The sequence below is a fragment of the Balaenoptera acutorostrata genome, chromosome 10 (genome assembly GCF_949987535.1).
Source record: "Balaenoptera acutorostrata chromosome 10, mBalAcu1.1, whole genome shotgun sequence".
In the NCBI taxonomy this organism is placed as follows: Eukaryota; Metazoa; Chordata; class Mammalia; order Artiodactyla; family Balaenopteridae; genus Balaenoptera; species Balaenoptera acutorostrata.
Window position 1 is genome coordinate 14875110 of NC_080073.1, and position 21809 is coordinate 14896918.

The 21809-nt window shown below is 36.0% G+C and overlaps 1 protein-coding gene across 1 annotated transcript in view; it reads right to left on the bottom strand.

The window, feature by feature from the left end:
• CNTN6 (contactin 6) overlaps nt 1–21809 on the bottom strand; it is a 290431-nt gene that overhangs the window by 59088 nt on the left and 209534 nt on the right. The window contains exons 8-11 of the mRNA XM_057555124.1: nt 14133–14317; nt 11003–11139; nt 9355–9484; nt 7285–7435 (exon numbers count right to left, since the gene is read on the bottom strand). Coding sequence (XP_057411107.1) covers nt 7285–7435; nt 9355–9484; nt 11003–11139; nt 14133–14317 — 603 coding nt within the window. The remainder of the gene's footprint in view (nt 1–7284; nt 7436–9354; nt 9485–11002; nt 11140–14132; nt 14318–21809) is intronic.

Consider the following 21809-nt stretch of genomic DNA (forward strand, 5'->3'; position numbering starts at 1 on the left):
AGGGGCACACATAGGATTTTAGCTTGTTACATCTTTGCGTGACACAGGCAAGAGTATCAGATGGCTCTTGACATCTTCAGCATGTATTCCCTTGGAAAGGCTCACCTTAACAAGGCTTTCAGGAGTTGAGTATGAACGATTTAAAATTTTATTACAAAGAAGCAGCACAGAAGGGAGATTGTAATAAGCCTGGCATTATGCAGACTGTCATTCTTCCTTAAACATGGGAACATATGGTTCATTTGCCTATTTGATACTCATGCTACCTAATGTACTAAGCACTATTGTATTAAGTAGTTGGTGATACAAAACAAAATTAGTTTTATTTGCTTGTTCCATTAGGAAGCTCTGCAAGGAGGAAGGGCTAGGAAATCCTGCTTACCAGTTGCTACATTCTGGCTAAAGTTGCATTAAAAAAAACATGTGTGGAGGGGATATTTTATTAAGATCGAGTGCTTGGAGGTAAAGGTTTAAAAAAACAAGGAATAGTGGTGATTTAGAAAGCAGTTATTGAAAAATGCATAGAGAAGGGTCAGACAGGGAGAGAGCATCATATAATCGGCTTCCTTACAACGAGGCAGCCAGACTCCCATTAGCTGATGCCCCACAGGGTAAGATGGCTGTGAAAAGGCTCCAAGGAGAAAGTGGAATGATAGCTAAGTGTTGGGCAACAGGCTCTGTAACTAAAGGAACTACTTTGTCCAGGTAGCTTAGCAAGGAGAAGAATGAAGACAGACTCTTTTTTTTTTATTCTGTTCCTTTTCTGTGTCACTATGCTAAGGGCTTTCAAATAGGTTCTCCCAAGTGTACCTTTTTACCCATGAAGAAAAGAAAGATCAAGTGACTTGCTCAATAACGATCAATTATCTCTTGGCACAGAGAATGACATCTCATCCCTGTTTCTCCTCATCTCCTTCTCTCTCATTTCTGCTTCCCCTCTCTGCTCTTATTCCCCTGGCCCTTTCCCACAAGGTACTATTGTGTCTAAGAGGGAGGTCTTGGGAGTTGAAGTGTCATGCAGATGGAAACGGAGTGGGCCCACCAAATTGGGGGATTGAAGGCGAAACTATTGAATAAGCATCACTACTAGATTCCATGCCACCTAATGGGTTCATTATGTTCCCACAGGGTACACCATTTTATGAAGTGCCCAGGGCCATGCAGGTTTTAATGGTGTCATTATTGTAGGATAAAGCACAAAATCCAGGATTTGATAAGATCTGTTTAGAAGTATATATATATATATACGTATCTGGGTGGAAAGAGGTAATGAAATCGGTTCCAAAAAGTCCAACAGTCCTCTTAGTTCAAGTCTGTGGAATATGATCACATCCTGAAACCAGTTGCTCAGGGGTAGGGGCAGAATCTCTATGACTGAATGAGTTCGATTCTCTGTGAATTTCAAAGTGCCGTTTGTATTCAGCTCTTTGAGATTACCAGGGTAAAAGTGGTACAAACATAACCGTCTGCTCTGTGGCAACTGTGTCCTTCAGAAATGTATCTGAATATGAAAAGAGTGTGCTTTAGTTTTTTGAGATGTATGAAAAGCCTGGTATACTGCCTGTCATATGGAGGTGCTTAAAATGGTTATTTTAATTATTAATGACAATTAGTCTAACATATAGCTGGATTTTATTTTACTTCATTTTATGAAATGACGGAGAAATGTGGTGGATATTTTTAGGAAAGTGAAGAAGCAATGTAATGGGTTACCTATTAATTCAATTATTATTCTTTCAATAATAGGAAAAAAAATCTGTCCATCTCTTTGTTTTTGTTGTTCAGAGCTTGTGTTCCCACTCGGACAAGATCTCAGGTGATTTAGGCGTCTTACTGAATGCTGCCCTTCAGAGGACGTTTTGAGCTGTCTTCCCAGCAGGTTCACATTTCCTGCGTTTTCTATTAAATTCATGAGGTGACCCCTGAACAGGTAGCCAGCAGTCACTGGGTATAAGGAGATAAATCTAGGCCTTTGATTTCTGTCAGTTCACTTGCTAAGTGGATCCACAAGGCAAAAAAGAAGCGATTAATCAAACTTAGCAGATGTGGAATTGATTCCTTCAGTTGCCTCAGAATGCCTTGCACAGATAAGCTTAATCTGTATTCATCTTGACTTCCTGTGGTGAATGAAGTCTGTGGTTTTTCCCTTGGCTGGTGGAGGTTAGAATGTGTAACTTGGATTTGCATAAAGGTTAGGATAACAGCAGTAAATGCACCCAATGGTAACAGAGTGTATACAGATCACCCCTCCTTTTCACACATGCTATGTCATTTGAGTCTCACACAACTCCAAGGGTGAGACAAGTATTATTTTCTCTATTTTTCAGACAAATCAACTGAGAACCATTGAAGTTAAAGGACTTGCTAGAAGTTAACTTAGTGAGAAGTAGAGTTCATACCAGAACTCAGATCTTTGACTCCAAATAACTTAAAAATAAGACACTTTCTTATGAAGGCATATTATGTATCATCTAGTTGGCTACTTAAAAATTATCTACAGAACCTAGTATAGTATTTAGGGTACAATTTTTGCTCATCAGATCTTTACAGAATGAATGAATAAACACATCATTGGTCTATTAATTATTAAATACGTTTTTGGTTTAACTGCAAAATCTCTTAATTCAGGTAGACACAAAACAAAGTAAATTTTAACTTTCATTGATTTAGCAAAGTAGAAAATGTTCATTGGACATCTGTTATGTTCCAGGTTTGTTCTGGGTGCTGGGCCCATAATGGCGAGTTAATGAGTGGTGCCTAGTACTCTGGGGATGCTTAAATCTAGATGCCAGGGCCCTCTGTAACCTCTGAATCCATCTAAACAGATCATTTTAGCTGTTTTGACAATTCACAGCAATCACCATGTTTGGCTCAATCACTTGGTCACCTGAACAAATCAGTAAAACATATATAAAACTATGAGTATGAGTGTGATAGAATCTGCAATTTCAACCTGCCAGGCTAACGTTTTGCATTGATTTCTAACATATAATCTCTATTCTGGCAGTCATTGCATGGGTAGCATGCTTAGTATTTCTGAAAGTTGTTTTCAAATTATTTCATCTTAAATAAGTCCAGGAAACAGTGACCTCAGTGAAAAAAACAGTAGGCTAGTGATTTTACCCAAGGTCAGGCCACTCGTCAATGACAGAACTGGGACCAGAATCCTGGTTTTCTGATCCCTAGCAAGGGACTCTTTATAATACATCCCAGTTTCTTCCACAGGAACACACCATTGCTTCTCTTCAGTTTAGGTGCTGTTTCTAAATGACTGGTAGCTCCAAAAAGGAAGAGGTAGATGGAGTATGACTATAGATTCCTGGCAGGAAACCAGGCAGCCTTAGGGCTCTGTAATGCCATCTGCCTATTTTTAGTTGGAGTAAAACTTTTCTCTTCTGACAGCCAGCCACGAATATAGACACTTGTAAAGATGGAACTCTTAAAATAGTCAAAACTTTGTGACACACAGGCCAATAAGAAACACTAACCATACTCAGAAATGTTGCTTGATCTGAATTATCAACACATGAAATTTGGTAAAAATCACGTGACAATAGCTTTCAGAAAATAAAGAGTTTGAGTATGTTCTCCATTATTTGCAGAGAGGAAAAGATCTGGAAACAGAGATGGCAGATTTGGCATCAATTCTAAGCTTTGCATTAGCTATGTGATATATGCTGTCTTGATTCTTATAAGACTGGAAGAAATTGTCAAAAAATATATATTGCCACCATTTTTATAAGTAGGGCATACAGTGAGATTACTTTGAATAGGCTTCTTTAGAGTCCTTTCAACCATTTCTAGTTACACTTTATTGGAAGCAAGTGTAGCAACAATGAAATTTCAAAGTAGACAGGATGGTATAGAAGTTTTATAACAGACAAAAAACTTACATTTCCCCATGTAGATATTTCCAAGGTCAAGAACTAAAAACGGTTCCTACTTGGAATCATTTAAACTGTTTTCTGTACCTGATTCTTTTAATCTTCCTGTGTATACAGTTGTATCATGCTTTAACAGAGTATGAAAGGATAGGAATTACATTTATTTTGCTATTTAGATAAAATATTCAGGCTGATATGGCATTAAAATCTGTGTACTAAGACTCAGTGGTCTGTGTTTGAGTTTAGGATCTGGCTCTATAAAATTTGGACAATGGACTAGGTCTCTGTCTCCTAGGGTAATTAATTTCATTAGTTTTGGAAATTATGGCTACCCCTATGGTACACACACACACACATAAGTGTGCGCACACACAGTGTAAAAATGTATACACAGACTCTAAGTCAAATAACTTTTATTCATATATTGCAAATGTAAGAAGAACTATTTTGTGGCATTAGGTACTCTTTTAATATTCTCCTCCCCAAAGTGTTCTTCCAGTGTGGTAGCTACTTACAAGCTGAATGCAGTTACTTTGCTAGAATTTGGGATCTGTCCTGGCAACACTGACTTGCGAAGGAGAAAAGATCATGGAGAAAAGAGTCAGTTCCCTTCTAATGGCTCATATCAAAGCTATAGAAGAAATAATCAACCTTAGGCCTGAATGGGCTTGGAGACACTACTTGGCTCTCTGTTCTCTTTTAGGAAGGTGAGATGCTTCTAATCCATTTTACATATAGAGGCCTATCAAAGACATGTGACTTACTCTAAGTTATGGTGTAATTAGGATAGAATAGAGGCTGGGCTATCTCTTCATTGTACCATACAACCTCCACAGTAAACGGTTATGCCCTTTCCATCCTTCCCTCCTCCTTCCCTTCCTCCCTTCCTCCATTCCTTCCTTCCTTTCTTCTTTCCTTCCTTCTTTCCTTTTTTTTAATCACTGCTCTAATTTTTACCTTCAGCCTGTTTGGAAATCACCATGATAAGACTACAAAAAAGCCATCAAGTCAACACAAATAGAAGCATGGGTGCTGCATTTCCCAATAAGCTGCATGAAGTCAACTCTTAATGAAACCAGTCGTCTCAGAAAACAATAGAAGAGGGGGCAGGATAGGAAACATGCAGAAACACATAGTCTCACAGAGCTGGCTGTGTGTGACCTTTGCAAATTACTGCTTAAGGTCAGCTATACCTGGCAGAGATATACATCTGTAATTACTGTACTCTGCTGGGGCTCGACTTTTTTTCCCAACTTTTTAGGATGCATATTCAGGAGATAATTTTATTTGTTTTCTTTTGCTGAAACCTGTAATGAAATTCTAAAGCAATGAGTGAATGGAATTTTGAAAGAAGAATCTGTACATAAAAATCATGTGGGCCATTCCTTTAATCCCAGTGAGACGATGCTGAATCTGATATAACTATTAGTGACTGTTCGGAGGCTAAAAAGATCCCAAATTCATCCTATATGGGGCAAAACAAATAAAACAAAAATCTGAAAAGCTGTTTTAAAAAGCAGTTTCCCTTGTACCCTCCATCTAAATCTTTTTCCTTTTCTTTCTCTTCCCAACATGCCTTGCATTTGGGTCTTTAAAGGTTATAGAAGGTATACAGTAGTCATTCTGGGTCTTTAGGTGAAAACTTACAGTCGCTTTAGTAAATGAAGCAGAGCTAATCGATCTTTCCAAACCCTCAGTACAGAGCCTGTGTTTGAGCCTATGGGATCTCTTGAGTTTTCCTGTTCTGCAGCAGTATATTTAAACTTTGATTAGGATTTAGGAATGAAAGAGAAAACGTTTAAAGAAGATCCACATCCAGATCTGTTGGGAGTGCTTGCAGCAGTTTCCCAGGTAGTCTACATGAGGAAGGAGCCCAGCTGGGGCAGGGCACCAGTTTTCCTTTCACCTTTCTTTTCACCTTAGTTTCGAATTATCTGTTCTTATGTCTTGAGGCATTTCCTCCCAGAATAGGCTTTCTGTAAAGCTGGTAATGCCTTACATATTCATCCTTTTGGACATGTTCATTCATTCTGCAGATATTTATTGAGTTTGGGTTCTGTGCCAAGGCACAGGACATACAAGGATACATTTGACAGAATCCCTCTCCTGGGAAAAGCTTCAGTCTGGGGCTGTAGAGACCCCTGGAGACAGAAAACAGTAAGAAAGGAAAGAGTGCCTTTGAAGGGGCTTTCTCTTGTATATCTTGCCATGTCAGGAGAGGGTCTGCAAGGCAGCAGATATAACGGTGAGAACACTGTACACAGTTAACACTGTTTATTTGCTTGTTTTAACTTCCTTTTCTCTCTTCCTGACCACAAATGCAATCTGAGATCAGAAATGACAAAATGGTGTCCCTGCAACCCGCCTATGGACATTTTTTCTGGCTCAGAAGTTTCAGTGCCAAAAATCAGATTTCTAGCTTTTCCTGAAATGTTAGAGGTTCTTCCCATAAAACATTTGACTGCATTCAGAGTTATGACTGCCTCTTTTAGGTGTAGAACTCGCTCTCCAGTCCTTCACAGTCTTCCAAGATTGACAGATAGCCATTTTTTCATCACACTTTAGTTGTCTTTTCTTTCACTTGGCCTGTTTCATTATTTATGTTACCTGCCTGGTATGTATATGAGTTTGTGACACATATGATGCTGAAGAAGTGCCCATTGAACCATTTTCATATCTTCAGCACAACAGCTAATTCATAGTAGTACCCCATTGTATATTCGATCACAAAGAAACACACATGGGTCATTAAATTAGAGCTGCAACTGTAGTCAAGTCAACTCTGGGTATACAAGGTTCTACAGCACAATGGACTGAAATGTATTATGAGTAGAGAAAAACACCTGTTTTTGGGCTGTCAAAACTCTCCCAGAAAACCTGCCAATGCCGATCAGGGATTTCTCAACCACATCCATAGTAGAAGGAAACCTCTCTTCTTTCTCTACAGGAACCTGTCTACATTTTTCTCATGTGGTGAATTCATTTTGTCCTGGGGTGAACACCTGTGTGACTATTTAAAAACCGCAACGCCAGGTGTATGAGTATGACTGCCTCCTTTGTTTGTATAATGCTCTTCTCAATGATTTCTCAGCAGGCTGGGTCAGGAAAAAGCCTTCAAACTGAATATAGAAAAAGGTGTTAAAGGACTTTTTTAAATATATCTGTTACAAGTGCATGCACTGAAAATATTGCAGTCAAATTATAGAAACAGCTTGTAGCCTTGTAAGATCCTTTTGTTTTTACCATCATGTGAAAATGTTTGATATCTCCGCATATGTAGTTGTAAGTTGGGAGGGAGTAATAAGGGAGGGAATTTTGGAAGACCTAGTAAGCCCTAAAAATCTGGAAGATATTATATTACAAAATATTTAAAATATTAAAACAAAAGAGATTTGTTTACCTTTTGCTTTGTCTCAGGCTCTCCATTCCTCTTTTCCAGGAGATGGCGGCCCTAGGGAAAGCATTCGGTTTGCATTCGATCACAATATCCCCTCCAACTTGAACAACTGAATTTTTTTTAATGGGATTTTTGGAGAAATCAGGAGCTGAGGCTAAAAACAAAATTACAGAATTGTTAAATTACTAATATCTGTAAACAAAACTTTTTTCAAGCTACTTTGCTCAAGGTTTCTTTGGGCTAGTTATGGATTTGGCATTTTGGAGTCAGTTTCCATTTGTAAAATGAGGATGACAGTAGATATTACCTCAGAAAGTTAGTCTAGGTCTTGAATGAGATAACATTCAATAAAGAAGGGTAAATAGTGCCTGGCACAAAGTATGGGCTCAGTAAATGTAATTTATTTTTGTTTTGGTGCTGGTCATTGTGATAACAAAAGCAAGCTGGAGCGAGGGAGGAAGCAAGTTACAAAAAGTCACATTCTTAATAGTATTTATAATGAAGAGGGTGCAGATGGTTCCACAAGAACAGAAGACGGAATTTTAACCCTGATTAGGGAAATTACTAAATCTGTTCTAGCCAAGATAATAATCCTAAGTGTGAATATACATATATGACAATGAAATACCTTTGAAGTAAATCAGAAGTACATTATCATTATTTTAGATTTCTCCAGGCGTGCCTTTAACTAGAAAAATGGAAATAGTCTGCCTTCTGTTGAAGTAGGCAGGCTGAGTAGAAACTTAAAAAAAAAAAAACCCAATCTTTGTCAGTTTCAACAAATACCAGTTCATGAGGGTGATAAATAATTAGACTGCTTGGGTGCATCCAAGTCTTCCCAGCTCCATTCTTGTGGGAACCTATGTGTGCAATCCCCATTCCTAGCCTAAAGTCTACGTGAACTGAAGTTCTTTCAGATATGCCATGTTCTCTTGCTTCTGGGCGTTTCGAGTATGGCTTCTCTGTCCTTCCACTGACTTGTGCATGCTTTTTCTTCTGACTTCAGCTTAAAGATAATGTTCTCAATTTACGTTATGTTCAACTGATAACACCTATTCAATTCTTCACTGTAATAATCATGATATTTTAAAACTTAGCCTTTTTTCTCTGTGAAACTACAGGTTCTATGAAGGTAAAGATCACTTTAATTTTGATAATTATGTTTTAGGTGCTTAGTACACAATGAATATTCAATAAATACTGGCTGAATGAATAAACAAATGAATCAATGTCCGTCACCCATATGCTCATGAAACTGTCTTTTTGCTTGATTCCTCCTCTCTTTCATCTCCTGTCTTCATACCATTAAGAAAGCGTTAGGATGAAATATATCAATGAGTCATTTATCCTGACAGACACCACTGGTTGACTGTTCCAGAATATCATCTGCAAACCACTTCTATCTCAAGATTTTCCACTGTAGGGGCTTATTTTCCCAGCTTCTCTCGAGGTCTCAGTGGTCATATGACAGGGTTCTAGCTAATGACATAAACGGAGTCTGCTGTAAGGGCTCAGAAATTTTTGCTTTTCTAATGAAAAGGACTGTCCGCTCTGTCTTCTTCTGCTTTGAATATGGACTTGATTTCTGTAGCTACAGCAGTCATCCTGGAACCAGGAGGCTACAAGCATGAGGAAAGAGTTTAAAGAATAACGTCATCAAGTCACAGTGCCATTGCTCAGTTACCACCCCTGAAGTTCTTATTGAGATAAAATAAATCGTTGTTTAAGTCTCTATAAATTGAGGTTTTCATTTCTTGTTTTCTTATTTTCAGCTGAAAACATTCCTAATAGATGCTTTTGGGGTTGTATTCAAAACCTCATGCTGGGATCAGCTTTGGAGGAGCCCCTTCTGGTTTGGATGAACCCAATAGTGGGCTCCTCCAAGCCCTAATATGCTGCCCTAGCAGAATAATAATTCTCACTTTGCATTTTTGTAGAAGCTAACTTAGACATTTTTCATTATTTCAAGGAAAAGCAATTTCTAATTTACAGAAAAATTGGATTCATATTACACATAATCATAGCTTGCTAAAATGTCAGTTTGAATTTTTTGGGTATAAATGAATGACTTACCTAATACTCTCAATTCTGCATTTGCATAAATTATCTGATATTTGTTTTCTGCAGCACATTGGTAGATACCAGAATCTGACACATTCAGCATAGTTATGATAAGTGTCCCATTTTCTATTTGAATTCTTTCCTAATAAAAGAAAAGTCACATAAAGATGCTAGTGTGTTAACGTAGGTATTCTCTTATCATTTATGCATATCTATGAGCTATGATATTTTGGTGTATGAGAACTATTGCTTATGAAAATGAGGTTAATATACTTCAAGATCCTGAGAAGCTTTGTGGAGTTTAAAAAAATGGAAATGTTCTTAGTATAATTTTAGTGGTTAGTATATTTTATGTTACCTTATTTCTTTGAATATTGGCATTCTTTGCATAGAAGGTATGTTACCTTTCTGGTATACGGTATATAAAATAATTGGAATACTCTACCATTACAATTTTCCAGAAAACATGGTTGACAATAATGTTAGACGTGGGTAGAGTGATTAGCAAATTTCCTTGGATTTCCATCATAATGTCTCAGAAAGACTTAAAATATGATGACTTGATAATTTTCTAATTGAGTACATAAGTTGAAGGAGCTAAATTCTTCTTTTCTGCAGTGGACTGTAAAGTATGTTTAAATAGCCAAAATCTGTTACAGAGTCCCATTTGGGTTATAGAAATATAATTTTGAGTGTGTAGAATGAAATAGTTTAATAGTGCAAATATAACTTTAAATACTTCAGGGTACCTATTACCATCCTCTAAAGATAACAAAAGTAGGTTGGAGGAAACAGGGAATGTTATATGCAAAAGGGATTCAGGAATTAAATTTCAGTAAAGCCGAAACAAAGAACAGTGTTCCATTCAGATTCTAAACAACAGATGTTCCTTTTATCTCTAACTGTGCATATAAGTGCAAAGTAGAGTGGAGAATTAACACAATTATTTGGATAATTTGATGGGAAAAATAACCTTGTCTCATTTTCTGTATATTGTAGAATAAGGTATGCTTTAGATTGAAAAATGAGGATAACTGCCTCAGTTCTCTACTTCCCTAAGGTTAGAGACAGCCATTAGCTTTCATAAAACCAAGATACTGGGTAATAATTAAGAGCTTGGGTTCTGGAGTCAGATTATGCTTAGAATACTAATTCTAACATTTACTAGCTGCGGTGTGACCTTGGACAAATGGACTTAAGCCCTCTGAAACCAATTTTTTTTCATTTATAGAAATAATAATCATATCTCTCTCATAAAATTGTCATGAGGACACAATAAGATAATGCATGGAAAATATTTAACACAGGGCCTGGCTCATATGAGAGTTCCATGGATGTTGTTGTTGATGATGATGATGATGATGATGATAATGATGATGATGATGATAATGGTATCATCTGAATACGGATCCATCACTGAGTAATGTGTGACCTTGTACAAGTTGTGTTCTCTACCCTTAGTTTTCTCATTTGAAAAATGGTGATAATATTAATAGCTATGTGGGGATTAAATAAATTTAAGGATCAAATAAATTAAGGTATATAAAGATTATACTATATTTCCTGACACCTACTAAACACTCCAGAAACATAGTTTCTGTTAGTAACAAAATTTCCCTAGCAGAGTAGGTGAATGTTTAATATCAGCGCAGTTGCTTACCTCTGGATTGAGGCGTTCACCATTCTTTAACCACGTGTACCAAGGGTTTGGCTTTCCACTAGCTTTGCATTCCCAAAACAAGCTGTCATAGATGGACAGGTATGTATTTTGGATTTTTTCTTCCCATTCTGGAGGGGCTGTTTCAAAAAGAAACAACAGCAGCTCTTCAGCAAGTCAGTTATCCAAGACATTATTTTACTTTCCAAGGACTGTAGAAATCAGAAGGGCAAGGCTAACTGGGTCTGGTAGTACTGTACACATGATTTGAGGGAAGAGAAATGCAGGACCCCCAAAGTGGGATAAGAGAAACCCTGTTTTAAATATTAGTGGACCTTTTGCATAAGATTGATGTTTGCCTTTTGTCATTTTGCTGCACCTATATAACAACTTGGGAGTTGTGGGAACAAGGCTAGAGAATAATTCCATGTTAAATATTAGGATGTAGGTCAAGTTAGAAAATGTATATCAAATCTGAACCCTCTGTGGGCAAAAGGCCATTGATTACATTTGGATTAAACTAAGTAAAATAATTGTATCTATACCTGACATAATTAAAATTCAATAGTTTGAAGCATAAATCAAATATCAGCCTCATCACATTTTAGTATGGTAATAATCCAGTTTTTTTTTTCCCTACATAAAATTCTTGACAGGGAATGAGAACTTTTGGAGTTGTATATAGGTTAAGCATCTAACTTTAATCCTAGGCATGAATTTTCCAAACCTTATTTTCTAATCTGAGAAAGTTCTACATAGTTCTGAAGCAAAAAGCAACTGGTATAATTGATGTTGAAATGTTATTTAAGTGTAAGGTAGCATTATCCTTTCTAACATTCATGGAAACAGGGGTGTATAAGTTAAATGCTTTAAAATTAATATTTCTTCTATAATGATGATAGGAAACTTTCTGGATTTGCCATTTAATCCCTCACCTTTGTTTAGATCTATTCTAGATATGTTGGAGTGGAGGAGCCTTCCTTTGGAATCTCAGTCTATTACAAGTTAGGTGTTTTACATGTGTTGTACTCAATTCTCCCTCCAAACTTTTATAGAGGATTTTGTTGTATGGGTGTTAGGTAACCTGCTCAAGAAGACATAGTTAGAAAAGATAAACCTATCTTTTTACTCTGAGAGCAGAGCCAGAGTCAAAGGCTTGTGTTCAGTTTGTTTATTTGTGAGTGCTGGCCAAGGGTAAGGTGTCAGGAAAAGGGAGAGTCAACAGGGAAGGAAAGAGTTAATGCAAGGATGAGTTATTGAGTTGACCACCAGCACGGACGATTGTTACCCCATCCTCTGTGAATGTATAAGGAGTGTCTATAACTGCCTACCCAGGAAAGGAGGAGGAAGCATTTATGCATTGGCTCTTTTTCACAGTTATTCAAGGGCAGTGCAGGTGTTAACTATTAGAACATCCAGGTTGTGTGTGCTTAAGTGCGAGTAGGTCCTTGAAGGGGCCAAAGAAAACTGGAGCAGGAAACAAGATGGCCTTCTGTGGCACCTGCAGTAAGACTCTGTCAGGCTACACCTGCAAACCATGGTGCTGAGCTGGTCACTGCAGCAGTAGTTGGAGAAAGTGGGACTGAGAGTCTTTGAAATGATGCACAAGTATATCTGACTTTCAGGGTGTTTCCACTGTAACTTCCGCTTCCACAAAGATAGAAGGTCCTTCAGGGAGGAGAGGAAGAAATCATGATGTCCCACTGTGGTGAAAAGTAAGCCTAGATTACCTCCTGTGGAAATCAGGGCAACTTCCAGTTACAGAACATGTTTTTCACAACCTTGAGGGATAAATGAAGGCAACCCTTAGAAGAACTGAGTGTATGGGTGAAATTGATTCATGTTTCTATTTATTATTTTTAAAATGTATAATTTGTAGGTAATTGTTTAGAAATTGCCCTAACATATGTTTGACCTGGAAGAAGAAATGCATGGTCATATAAAATCCACATAGTTTACAGGAGTTTGAGATATATATGGTTTGTTGCTTAGTGAAATAACTGTAACTTTAAACCATATTTATTTATTTAATGTGTACATTCTTTGGATGCTTAGGATTCTGAAGAACAAAGTTTTAAATCATCAACTAAGTAGGAACTACATAAAAAAAAAAAAAAGCTTAGGATTTCAGGTCTGCCATATGGGCTTGGGTTTTAGATTTATTTTTTCCCCGTCAATGGTTGTGTAACTCACTTAACTCCTCTAAATGTGTTCCATTTTTTATAATGAAAATAATATTCTATAAACTTATTTTGGAGGTTATAAGGACACAATATAGATGGATATTTTTCCTCCAATTACTTTATTATTGATTATAAATGTGTCACATAGAAACATGTCACATAGAAAATGACTTTTGGCCATGTATAAATACAGTTTTAAAAAGTCCCCTAGTACAAATGTATTAAATTTAGCAAAGAAGTTAAGAATATTTTAAAAGCAACAAACATTTTGATAATTATGAGGTATATTTTATGGTTTTTTGGCATCAAAAAAAAAAAAAAGTGAATTTCATGCAAGTGTGTATTTTGGCCTAGATGAAAGAAGACATAAAGACAACTTTTAGAAAATATATGCTTTCACCATCTCTCTTAAGTCCATGACAGATTCTGATAATTGAGGCAAGTATATTTTTTAAATGAAGTAATGAGTTTATTTTTCTGTTACCTACATATGAGTAGACAATTATGGGAAATATAAACAAATACTGAAAACTACCATTAAGTATTATGTTTCTCCTGTCATTTTCTCCTTTTGTAAGTTCTACTTGAGATTATAATTAAGGTTTTCATAGGCTGTTGCTGAATGTTTTAAGGAAAATATATTGAATTCCATTCTACTTCGTGTTATAAACGTCTATGGCTTTTACATGACATTGCTGATATTTCCAAGGCAATTATAATAAACAATAGCATGCTATTATTTATTAGCATACTATGCTGAAATTAAAGCCATATTTTAAAAATGGTCATTCCCATCTGCTAATTATTGTATTAATAAACATCCTTTCCTGGAAATGTGTCTTCTCTATTTCTCCTATGACACTTTTCCACAACATGCTAAAGACCTTCACTATTTACTATGAAGGATATGACCAATTATTTCATATACTTTTTGAAATTCATTAGCTCACCATAGAAAATGAGTTGACCTTTTGCAAGATTTCTTCCTCGAAGGTTACTTGCAATGCACTCATAGACGCCTTCATCTTCCTGTTGAAAGTTTGGGATTTCAAGGATAGCTTGGGATTTGCTGTACTTGACTTTCCCAGGCAACGGGCTTCCATCCAACCTCCTCCAACTAATATCAGGGACTGGACTAAACAGTTATACCTCATTAGAATAGAAGATGGTTCAGTCTTTATGACAGCAGGATAAAATAAGAATTCCTTAAGCATAACTCTCAAGGAAAATCAATCAATCAATATATTATATTGTGACTGGTTTTCAGATCATGCAGTCATTCGCCATTCACTCATCCAGCGATTTATAACACTTTATTAAGAGCCTGTCGTGTGCAAGTCACAGTACTAGGATCAGGGAATAAACTGATGACTGAACTAAACATGTTTTCTGCCCTCATGTTGCTCACAGACTAGTGGGGAAACAGCCAATAAACAAATTATAAAAAACAAATATATTTGTAGATTGCAATAACTGAAACAAAGGAAATAAGGTGCAGAGATAATAACAAGATTATATCAGTTTAAATACGGTGGTCAGGAAATTCTTTGTGAGGATGTGACTTTTAAGAGGAGGCAAGCTCTCTCTATTTACAGATTCTAGGACAGAAATACAGATTCCTCTATAGCTAAATTGGTACTAATATGTAACTGAAGACATATGTGATGGGTGAGCTAAATTATCAAAGGGGATCAGTATTATATAACAGACCCAGATGAATTGGGAGGACAGAATCTATGATCTTCAAAAGAATGTACTTATTTATACCCAAAGTTAAAACAAAATGACATAAAAGATAACTTTACATTGTACTCTGTCTCTTTTCAGAAAGAATTTGTAAAGAATTCCTTTATTTATAGGAATTTAGCTTAAGGTCTTAAATCTAATATGTTTAGTCTAATACGATTATCTTTTAAAACAGCAAAAATACCATGGTGAGGAAGGCCTCACTTGTACAGATAGAATATAAAGAAATGTAGGTTATAAATAAAGTTATAACCAGAAAAATCTTCCCTAATAAACCAATCATTTGTAAAATCAATCCCCAGTCTATTCGCACTATCATCTTTCCTTTCTTACTTTCAAGTAATTCTTCATTCCCTTATGGATTTTCAGGTGCTTTAAATATTTCTGTTCTAAACGTATTTCAGATAATAATAATAGTAAATCATTTTGCAAAGCCAAATTATAAACTTTGTAGAAGATGCAGAATTTTTTCAAGTCCATGAAACTAATGTAGGAGAACCATCCAGTCACATACAAAGTGGTTGACAAATGAAGATCTACTGAGTCTGAGCAGTAAGAACTGCAGAAAATTGGTGGTGATGACTGAGTAGAGACTTCAATTAAAGCAGGAAAACTGATGAAGGCTCAGGAATTTTTTATTGCAAACAATGATGATCCTGCTGTGCAAATCAAAGATATACATCATGCAGAACGTCATACATGTGCTCACACATATTTGACAGGAAACATACTCCCCAATCAATGTTTGGTTCATCTGTTTTTCTCGGAATTAGCATATAGTGACAAATACAACTTGAATTTTGTTAAACACAACATCATTATGTATTATGATAAGTTTTGTTTTTGTCCTTTTAAAAAGTCTTGCCACTCGCCACAACTTTAGGTTGATATTTTAGTAAAATGGCATATTCTTGCCAACAATTAATCCAGATAACTGGTTTTCTTATTCATTCATTTTATGAAGTACCAAACTAAGAATAAAAATAAAGTTCTAGAAGAAAGTTTACTCACAGAGAAAGATCTTCACCAAGTCTGGGGCAGTATTATCCAATTTTTAAAAATACATGTAACGTGTATGTGAACATGAAAAGTTAGTAGCTATAGGTGGTGAGAATATGAACACCTTTTATTCTCCTTTTTTCTGCTTGTCTCAATTTTTCCATTATTTTCCTACAATGAGCATGTATTACCCGTGTAATAGAAAAATTCTAAGAAAATTTATTTACAAAGAGAAAAATATTATAAATAGAGGCTCTGATATTTATCTGAATTCATGATCCTTTGTTGTCTTTTTATGATAGTGTATCCCTGAGGTTTATGACAAATACATGCAAAATATTCAACTAAAAAACATTTTAACCTAAAACATTCAGACAAAAAAAAATTTCAGTGAAGACTATTTTCCCATTGTTATATCATTGTTCTTTATTTTAACTATGAAGACAGAAGTCAATTTTTAACCTAACTAAATATCTAAATCTCTGAACCAGAAATTGAATGGTTTGACACTTAATAATAATAACTATAATAATATCACAATGAAGAGCTACGGTTTATTAACCACAAACTATGTGCCAAGCACTATGTGCCAAGCACTATGTTCATAATGTGTAAATATAATTTCATTTTCTCTTTCTATAAGTGAAGGTGGCACAGCTGGTATTTATTTCCAGGTTTCTTTGTCTCAGAATCTATGTGCTTACAAGACAAAACAGGCATCACAGCTACTGTAAAATCATCCTCTGATAGCTTTCAATTTTTGTGGTTTTGTAAAAGTGAATCACCATCTTAAGTGACCCAATTAAGTGGGGGTAAAAAGAACAAGTCCCACCAATCCCAATTATTCTGACTTTTCCCTCCAAAAGAACTCAGTGAGGACACTGGAGTCTCTGGACAAGCATTTTTGCCTTGAAGGATAAAATGATGTATCCTATATAGACACACCTTTCCAATAGAAGTAGTGTAGCAGATAATGTCAGTGCTTCACCCGTTTTCTTTCTCATCCCTTAGCACCCCAAATCCTGATGTGCTTTCACCCTCAACAGTTAGTACATGCATCATTTTGCTGTCAACTACCCTTAAGCTGCTGTAGCTAACTTTTCCTTCACAAAAAAAGAGCTGAAAACAGTTAGGAATTTACATACTCCCTGGGGCAACTCTCAACCAATAACTGACTAAATGAGGTGTAAATACTCCAGCTCCCCTGCCCCTGATGGTGGAATACCTCTAGGTGTGACCTGCACTCTTTCTAGAACTCCTGTACAAGACTGAGGCAAATTTATCTTCTGTGGAGCTTTGCATGATATTATACTCTGCCTGGCTACTCTTTTTTCCCAAGTGGGCTTGTCCATTCTCTGATGGGTTCTTCATAAGAACTCTTCTAAAAAGTCACTTTAAAAAAAATATCCTTTCAAGATCTACTTCTGGGAAAACCAGTTTATTAGAACACCCAATATGCTCTAATCATGTTCCACTTTGATTACAATACCAGCTGTAAGTACTTCTCAATATGGTACTTCTATATAGCCACTAGACACATAAAAATGATATTCTGTGGAAATGAACATTAATGGCATATAAGACCAAAAACTGAGCAGTAGAATCCTTGTGAAAAACCATGAGTGTGGAATATATTTTCAGAACAATGCTCTATAGGGTCAAAATTACACTAGAAGGCAAGAAATGTGAAAGAGACATGAGGCTGAAGAGAGACATAAGTTTCTCACTTAAAGAACATCCTCTAGATCTTGTTTTTCCTACCTCAATTATGTTTGGAGTGATACATCTTCTCTCATAAACCACTCAACTATTGAGAAGCTTATAAGATTCAATGAACTGGCTTCTAACATAACTTTCAATTTTGAAGAAGGGTATAAGAATTAGACCTCTGTATTCTCAATCTGCAGTGGATATGTGTTAGTTTTTGTGTGTGCATTTTGATTTTCCTTAGAAAACCCAATGCTTACTATCTTTAGTCCATCTGATTTGAATTGGGAGGACTGTACCTCTGGCTGCAGGACTGAGCACAAGATTCAGATCTTGCCATTAGAAGCTAGTGTACCGTGGCCACCATGGTTGGTTAACTCTGGGAACTAAGACAACCCAATCAGAGACAACTAGACTCAGTTCTGGGACTGCTTTTGGAGGAGCTATTAAAGAGAGGATCTTTTGTCACTAGGGTTTCCTCAGACAGTGGGATATAGCTTGGTGCTTCTAGGTAACACTTCCACCACATGGAGAAAGTGTCTTTGAAAGTCAAAGCTAACACAAAAGAAGGAAACTTGGAATTCTTTACAGGTCTAGATTAAGTCACGCTTGATGCCAAAAAAATTTAAAAAAAAATCTCCTTGAACATTTCCATTAGTCAATACAGTCTCTTTTTGTCTTATGCCTGTTTGAGTAATTTTCCTGCTGCTCTCGTCCAAAAAAAGACTTTACAAATAGTGTCTGAATGCCTGGGTTCAAATCCTAGCTATGTTATTTTCTATCTGTGTGATTGAATTGTATGATATGGTAGATTCCTTCAGGATATTATATTTTATACTCTAGATATTTTGGAATCCTCAGAGCAACTAAACTATCAAAAAATAGTCACTCAAACATTTAAACTTTTTAATCAAAAGCCTTATCAAGTGTGTTTTGTGGCTATATTTCATGTTAACAAAATTTCTAATGGGAGAAAAATCAAGCAGTTTTATATGATTTCACAGTTACTAATTAAACGTTGAGATTTTGTTTTCAGATTTGTTATGTCAGTACAAAATATGAATGTCATGAGCCTCTTGATTACCACTGGTAATGTGAGATATAGGGTCAGGGAGAATAAATGTAAAACATGTGCATTTTAATGAAAAGTTCCCATTTAGTCTGGGCACTTTTTATGAAGACACTAAATGAATTGCTTTAGATTTCGCACTGTCTCTCTTTTCTGAAGACATTCCAAATGGACAGTGGGTAGAAAGAACTAAAATCAACAAAATATGAAATTTTTTTAGTAGTGAGCTTTAGTTTTAAATGCAAGTTAATTTTTCCAAGAGATACCATTCTGTATAAATGATTATACTAATACTAGTGCTAATATTAATAACAAAGCTATTATAATAGAATACTATTTATATAGTACAGAGCAGAGTGCAGTTTTTACACTTAACCAGCTATATGTTATTGCACATTTATAACATAAATATTCTCATTTATAGGATAGGGCTTAACACTAGTATGTAAGTCACAGGATTAGAGTGAAGATTAAATGATATAATACATTTCATGTGTTTAACACACTGTCTAGAACACATTAAACAATGTATTTTTTGTGTTAATGACAAGTTAAAAAATAATTTAAGATTATTATGTTGCTGTTATCATTTCAAAAGCCAGATTCCTAGCTTATATTTATCTGTTTTCTATTCTCCTTTAAGAACTCCATATGACTAGGCATTTGACATAAATTGATTTATGAATCATAAATAAACTAAAATCAGATCTCCATACTGTGAACGAAATGGGTACACAAGCATGCACATATGTCTCTAGAAGTAAATTTCCTGCTTCTTCCTGTTTAATACACTGGCTGGTAAGGAGATAATGCCTCTGATCATAGCGGTCATGTTCATTTCCTCGTCATGAGAGCAGGGATCTCTCAGGTGAGATATAACATGCTTTGCTGTAAAATACTTTCTTTTTTCAGCCTGGCTTATCATCTAGGGCCATTATGGTAGAGAGGAAAGGAATTAGACAACATTCTCCAACGAGAAAAAAAATGCGTTGTAAGAAAGCTGAACATTTATTTATGAATATTAATAACCATTAATTGAGTGCTTACTATATACCAGGATTGTGACAGATGGTGTCCATATGTCGAGTTAAATACTCAGCTGGAAGTTGTTAACAATCCTAATTACCTTTTTGGAATGGTACTCACGTTTAGACAGGTAATTTCTGCTAAATTATTACCTGCCAATTCTCTTCCACTTAGAGTTCCAGTACAGGCTAATTTACTGTGATCCACCCTCCAATTCTCTGAGTTGCCACCCATTCAGTTATTAGCACTAGTAGACTCCTTCTCCTTCTGTGGCTTTAGCATTCTATTTAGGCTCTACCTAGTTTGTCCATGATGATGATATTAGTGATGTAATATTCTCTGGCAGTTCATTTTAATTTAAAATAAGTGATCTATTTAAAGTGCAAAGTTAATATATTAATATATGAAGAATGCCATGCAGCAAGGGAGATCTTTGAAGGGTCTTCAGACTGGAGATTATTATTAAATCTCTTGAAACTCTGTCGTTTGAAGGTTAAGTGAAAATACATGGTGCCATCATTATCCTAACTACAGGTATCAGCCATTTCTGGCAACATTTCCCTTTCAGCTCCGGTTCCTCCCCACTTCTTTTTTTTTTTTTTTTTTTAATCTTCACAAATATGGTGTCAAAATCCAGCTTGGATACAAATCTCAATAAAGAAAATCAATTTGAAGCAACTCTCTCATCCAAAGTTTCCTCAGACCATAGATGAGGCATTCATGAACCGTGTATTTCAAAAAACTTTGCAAAAGCCTTTTCTTACTTTGTTTCTATATTTTCCTGAAATGTGAGTCCTCACAGTTCTAAAATACTACTAGATCATAAAAGCAAAGTTTCTTTCTTCCTCCTTCCCTCCCTCCTGCTTTCTCTTTCCCTCTTTTTGTCTCTTTCTTTCTCTCCCCCCTTTCTCCCTTCCTTCCTTCCTTCCTCCCTCCCTCCCTCCCCACCTCCCTCCCTCCCTCCCTCCCTTCCTTCCTTCCTTCCTTCCTTCCTTCCTTCCTTTCCTTCTCTCTCTCTCTCTCTTTCTTTCTTTCTTGCCCCTCCCTCTGGTATTGCGCTTCTTAAATAAGCATTGCCATAAATAAGGACTTTCACTCCTTACTCTCTTGTCATTATGCTTTTACAGAGTGAGCATCCCATTAATTTTATCTGGAGGCAGAGAATACATTTGTTAACCCTCTGGCCTAGTTCAACCTGAACTGGAAGTTAAATTAAAGCTCTTCACACTCTTGTACAAACTCTGCTTCAATTCTATACTTTTAGCCCATAAATAGAATTTTCATTACTAGTGCTATTTGAGAAAGCTTATATTTCTTCCCTGGATTTCTTAAATCTCATTATCCACAGCTTAAATCCATGCCATACCAAGTTTTTAACTAGAAACTGGTACGGAGAACCTGTTTCCTAAGATGCTTATATTTGGGATTATTCTTAACTTGAACCGCATTTCAGAAAATCCCGTCAGTGGCCATTTTTAATCGAAGAGAGGGAAGCAGAATAACAAAACCAGCAAGGAGTGCCTTTGTTAAATTTTCAGACTGTTCAGCTAGCTGCTTTCATTTCCTCAACTTGAAATATTCATACAAAGAGCTTGGAATATGAGATTGTCCTATGGGGATACAATATGGATAAATTCATGAGTTCTGTAGAAAAGCAATCTTACTGTTATGGAAAAAGGAAAATCTTTTTTTTTTTTTTTCTGAGTGATCTAAACGTAGTCATGATCCTGTTCTACTGGTCAGTGTGTATACCAGGTTTCCCTTGGGGGAAAAATGTTATCATGTGCACATATTTATCTGGTATTTGACACTTGACACTACAGTTGCTGCAGCCCATTGAAAAGCCACAGACGGTTTGGACGTAATAGCAGTGGTAGCAGAATAGTACTTGCATGTAAAGTAAAAGGACACAGGTGAGTTTTGTGTAAATGAGTGCAAATTACCTAACATCTCTGAGCCTCAGCTTTCTCTTTATAACTAGAGGTAACAATGGGTACGTAAAAGTCTTCTTGAAAGGATAAAATGAGGATATACTATGAGAATACATTCTGAAATATAAAGTTTGAACCAATAATAAAGC